Source organism: Galeopterus variegatus, unplaced genomic scaffold, assembly GCF_000696425.1.
Source record: "Galeopterus variegatus unplaced genomic scaffold, G_variegatus-3.0.2 Scaffold366, whole genome shotgun sequence".
NCBI classification, from domain to species: Eukaryota; Metazoa; Chordata; class Mammalia; order Dermoptera; family Cynocephalidae; genus Galeopterus; species Galeopterus variegatus.
The window spans coordinates 499,648-505,190 of NW_007726477.1; the positions used below are offsets into that span (position 1 = coordinate 499,648).

At 33.8% G+C, this 5,543-nt stretch overlaps 1 protein-coding gene across 3 annotated transcripts in view; it reads right to left on the minus strand.

Moving 5' to 3' along the window:
* Positions 1–889: 889 nt before the first annotated feature.
* CREB1 (cAMP responsive element binding protein 1) overlaps positions 890–5,543 on the minus strand; it is a 49,367-nt gene continuing 44,713 nt past the window's right edge. The window contains exons 7-8 of one of the 3 annotated variants that reach the window (XR_550169.1): positions 2,392–2,960; positions 890–1,128 (exon numbers count right to left, since the gene is read on the minus strand). Coding sequence is in view for 2 of the 3 variants with exons in the window: in XM_008568009.1 (XP_008566231.1) it covers positions 2,816–2,960 (145 nt within the window). In the remaining variant the exon portion in view is untranslated. Of the gene's footprint in view, positions 1,129–1,407; positions 2,961–5,543 lie in introns of those variants that run through there. The other 2 variants (XM_008568009.1, XM_008568011.1) reach the window with 2 other exon arrangements.

Below are 5,543 nucleotides of genomic sequence, written 5' to 3' on the forward strand. Positions count from 1 at the left end.
AAAATATCTAAATGAACAGAGCACCTATGACAATATTATGGTTGCCAATATGGTACTTGAGTTTGAAAAAGAATGAACTTAAAATTGTATCTGATAGCATTTTTTTTTAATAATGTGAAGACATTGGATCTAGCCCTTTCTAAACCACTTTTCAGTTAAACACTATCAAAGCTTGAAAACTCACAAGAGTAATATATCAAAAATAAACCCCTCCCCACTTCATTTTTATTAGAGTTAATCTGTCCTGTAGATAAAAGTGCCATGTGGCCCTGTATCTGCAAAGTGAGCAATACCAAACTTGCTATTTCTAGGGAAAATCAGTAGCATATGTACAGATTCCTATGATGACATTTTCATTCCCTTTTTGCCAATATGAAGAAAAAAACATTACTGGTAATGTGGCCACATATGTTCTTGGCTACAAGATTTTTTAAAAAATTATGTCATTTTCTTTAATAAAGGTTCTCAAAGTTGCATGCTTAAAAACAAACACCTTTTTTCCAATTCTTGTGTTTTTTTTTTTAAAAAAAAGCCTGCACAAAAGATGCTTGATTTCTATCTATAGAGGGTCTAAAACAGATTTAGCAAAAGAATACATTTCTCACCTCATCATTAAGTAAGTGACTTCAAACCAGGGCAATCATCCTCAAGGAACAGGTATAAAGGACCAGGTTTTTATAACTTACAAATCCAGCCAGCTAATGTGAATGTGATTGCCTTCATTTATGAGGGACTAAGAGGACCACCAACTTCCTAATTAAGTAGAAAGCCTTAACTTTTGAAAAAGACTTTAGAGAATACAACTCACTAGACAATTTTTCACTTATAATGCTGACGACATTCAAAATGTTCAATCTTGACATTTTGACCCAATACAAAATAATTCCAGTTTGTGAAAAGATTTGTGATTTTCCTTGGTTTTCTATTAAACCAGTTTTAGAAAATGACATTAACTATGCTGGTATACAAACAATTTGTATGCTATAACTTTCCCCATTAGGTCAGCAGGACAAATATCAAACTTTACAGTCGTTTGAAAGCCTTCTTGAGAATCTGGTGAATTGTCCAAATATAAAGACTACATCACTCAATTCTTAGAATGATTCTCCTTCATAAACTTTGTTCATCCTTGAAAAAAGACAATGGTTTGTTATAAACAAAAATATACCATTTACAAATAAATTAAAAATCTTACTTTTAAAAATGGACCCAATAATTAACACTCACATCTGCACATTTTATCATGTTAAACTTTCTTAAATAACCCATGACTTAATATAAGACATTAATTTTCTAAATTTCTTGACTTTTTAAAAAGGAATTTCCTTCTCAAATGAGAGATTATAATCTAACGTTATGTCAGTCTCCAATTTTTAAAATCCACTTAGTCTTATTTTTCTTTTAAAGGTAACATTTAGATCACGCTTAAGGAATAAAAGGAGCAATTAGTAATTAAAAGTAGTATTAGAAACAATGTATAATACACACAAATGTAGACTGTTATAATCAGGAGTTAAAATAGGTAGCTCCTTTATAAAATGACAGAGGCTATATAGCATATTGGAAAGCTAAAGCAAAATTACTCTTTTTAGAAAACTGTTTTGCAAGAATGACAATCCAAATACTGTAGTACAGCAGTCATTCAAATATGTTTGAAGAAAATTCCTTGTACACTCTAACACTGTACTTTTTAGAGCCATATCCTTACTTCTTTCATTTAGAAAATCCAATAGAGATTCTGTTAAAGTATGTTAATATGAAAAAGATTTAAAGTCAGTATTTTTCTACAACATATAACGTTTCATAAACAAGTATCAAGTTGCTTTATTTAACATCCTGAAGGCTTTCCATTGGTGGTACAATGTAAGTGCAAAGGGCAACAGTAAATTAAATATCTTTTTAAGTAAATGAGTGACAATATAAGTATTTCTGAAGGCAAGGGCAAAAACATTTATTTAAAAACCTTGTTATATAACTCAAGGGGTTGGTTTACTAATCAGCATCTTTTTACCAAGAATTTAGTACTAATTAAAATAAGCTTTGTACTTTAATTTAAAATTCAAATACCATGCTTTTTCATTCAGTTGGTTACTTCTTTTCATGTATTCAAAAAAGTTGAACACATACAGAACTGAATTAAGAAGCAACAACTGCCCTATGGAAGAGCTGTAGTTAATACAGAATGATTTTAGGAATCAAAGATAAATTTTCAGTATTGAAGAAGCTAAATGTACACAGAAAGCACTCCGAATTCTTTCCTAATTTCTTCAACACCATACTAAAATTCTTTTTTAGACGGTGTAACTCAACAATTTTACATAATCACAATGAAAATGTGAAAGAAAACATGTCAATTTGGCAATCAACACTTCTTCATTGCACCTTACTTACTTTATGCATGCGGCCCACACATTACTTCAGCTCTAGAGGCTGGGTAATTCTGTCCCTAAGGCAATCAAGGAGCTCAGCGCAAACCTTGAAATCATTTTTAAAAAGGTTTTCTTTTCCTTATTTCCCCCATCAATTTACAAGTAAACAGATTATTACTTCTTGAGGAGGGTGGGGGTTGAAAAGCAGAAGTATCTTCATGATTCCTGGCGCTGAAAATTTCTTGAGGGTAGAAGTGGAGGCAGGTGTTGGAACATTCACAGTTTAATGCAAAAGCACAAATGAATGAAATTCTGTAGTTGCTTTCAGGCAGTTTTGCGCATAGAAAAACAGAAATGTTTAGAAAATAAAATGTTTATTTTGTCTTTCTGATTGTGGCGAAGCCAGTCCATTTTCCACCTTAACAGATGAAAATTTAAATCTCAAATTAATCTGATTTGTGGCAGTAAAGGTCCTTAAGTGCTTTTAGCTCCTCAATCAGTGTCTTGTTTTGGTTTTCAAGCACCGCCACTCGGTTTTCTAAACATTTTACATATTCTTTCTTCTTTCTACGACACTCTCGTGCTGCTTCCCTACAAGCAATAAAGAATGGAAAAATGATGAAAATGATTTCTATATCCTTTATTTTGGATTACTTTTTGCTTAAAGAAATAGTTCAAAACAAACATTTTTAATACATATTAGGCATTTGGAAAGATAATGACTTGGAATTTGTCTTATATCAAATTTTGATTTTTAATATATCACAGAAGGTTGATAAAAAAAACATGAAAACCCCACAGAGATAAATGATCACTTAAAAATGTTAAAAATTTATTAAAATGTTCTGCATCATACCTACGAAACTTGAAATTATATTCATATCAATAACTAAGAAAATACTAATGCTAAATTTCAGTGTGAAAAACATCCTTTATAGAAAATCTGACAGCCAATTTAAATCTTCAATTAGGTTACAAGAATGAAGTTCTCTCTACTTTAATCATTATACAAAAGAGATAGCCTGAAGTAATCTGATGTTATTTTTCTTCCTGTCCCCACCTTACAAGGAAAGTAACTTTGAAATGACCAATCCACATTTTGTTCTTTGTTTCTGCTTTATTTAGCTTATTTCTGTCTATAGAACCAACCTCCTCTGCTTGGCTCGTTGGAACATTAATTCTATTTTACGGAATAACATGTTGCCTGATTCTAGAATAGCAATAAAGCCAATAGAGTTCAACTAAAAAAGAAAAAGAAAATCTTCCAAACTCATCATTTCAGGGCATTTAAAAAATCTAACACAATAGTCTCTTCAACAAATGGTGTTGGTTGGGCTGGCCGATTAACTCAGTTGTTTAGAGCACAGTGTTACAACACCAAGGTCAAGAGTTCACTATCAGCCAACCCCCCCCCCCCCAAAAAAGAAAAAGAAAATCTTCCAAACTCATCATTTCAGGGCATTTAAAAAATCTAACACAATAGTCTCTTCAACAAATGGTGTTGGTTGGGCTGGCCGATTAACTCAGTTGTTTAGAGCACAGTGTTACAACACCAAGGTCAAGAGTTCCCTATCAGCCAACCCCCCCCCCCCCCAAACCACCCAAAAAACCAAAATAAATGGTGTTGGGGAAACTGGATATCCACATGCAAAAGGATGAAATTAGACCTTTACGTTTTATACCATATACAAAAAATTAACTCACATGGATCAAAGACCTAAATGTAAGACCTAAAACTATCAAAACTTCCAGAAGAAAACAGGGAAAAAGCTTTCTGACAGTGGATTTGGAGTGATTTCTTGGATATGACACCAAAAGCATAGGAGACAAAAGGAAAATATACAAATAGGACTATATCAATCATAAAAACTTCTGCACCTCAAAGGACACAATGAACAGCGAAAGGCAACCCATAGAATGAGAGAAAATATTTGCAAATCGTATTAATGTCCAGAATATATAATGAACTCCTACATTTAACAACAAAATAACCTGATTAAAATATGGGAGTAGACATTTCTCCAAAGAAGATATACAAATGGTCAGTAAGTATATGAAAAGATGCTCAACATCACAATCATCAGGTAAATGCAAAACAAATCATGACATATCACACCTCATAACCAGGAGAAGAATGGCTACTATCAAAAAACACCACCACAACAAGAAAATACCAGTTGTTGGTGAGGATGTGAAGGAACTGTAACCCTTATATACTGTTGGTGGGAATGTAAAACAGTGCAGCTGCTATGGAATACAAAAATGAAAAACAGAATTTACTGTATGATCTAGCAATCCCACTTCTTGATATGTATCCAAAAGAATTGAAAGCAGAACCTCAAAGAGATACCTGCAAACCCATTTTCACTACAGCATTATTCACAACAGCCAAGAGATAGAACTAATGTCCATCAACACATGAATGGAGAAACAAAATGTGGCATATACAGTCATGTGCCACATAATGTTTCAGTCAATGATGGACCACATACACGACAGTGTTTGGAGCAAGAGGTTATATACCATATAGGACTAGGTGTGTAGTAGGCTATAGCATCTAGGTTTGCACAAGTACACATGGAGATAGATGTTTGCATAAGGAATAAATTGCCTAATGATGCATTTCTCAGAATGTATCATGATCATAAGTGATACCTAACTGTATATACAATGGAATATTACTTAGCCTTAAAAAGGAAGGCTACAACATGGATGAACCCCCAGGGCATTATGCTAAGTAAAATTAAGCTAGTCACAAAAAGGCAAATACTGTATAATACTGTATCTTAATCAAATTCATGGAAAAAGGACTTAGAATGGTGGCTGCTAGGGCAGAGGGGGAAATGGGGTTGTTGTTTAATGGGTTTAGAGTTTCAGTTTTGGAAGATGAAAAATTCTGGAGATCTGCTGCACCACAATGTGAATATACTTAATACTACTTACCTGTATACTTAAACATGGTTAAGATGGTAAATTTTATTTATGCTATACGTTTTTTACCACAATTAAAAATAAAAAATTATTGGGCCGGCCCGGTGGCGCACTGGATGGTGCGCCGCTTGGGAAGCGCGGCAGCGCTCCTGTCCGAGGGTTCGGATCCCACATGCAGACCGGTTCCCGCTCACTGGCTGGGCGAGGCGCGGGAGCAGCACCAAGGCTTGCGATCCCGTTGCC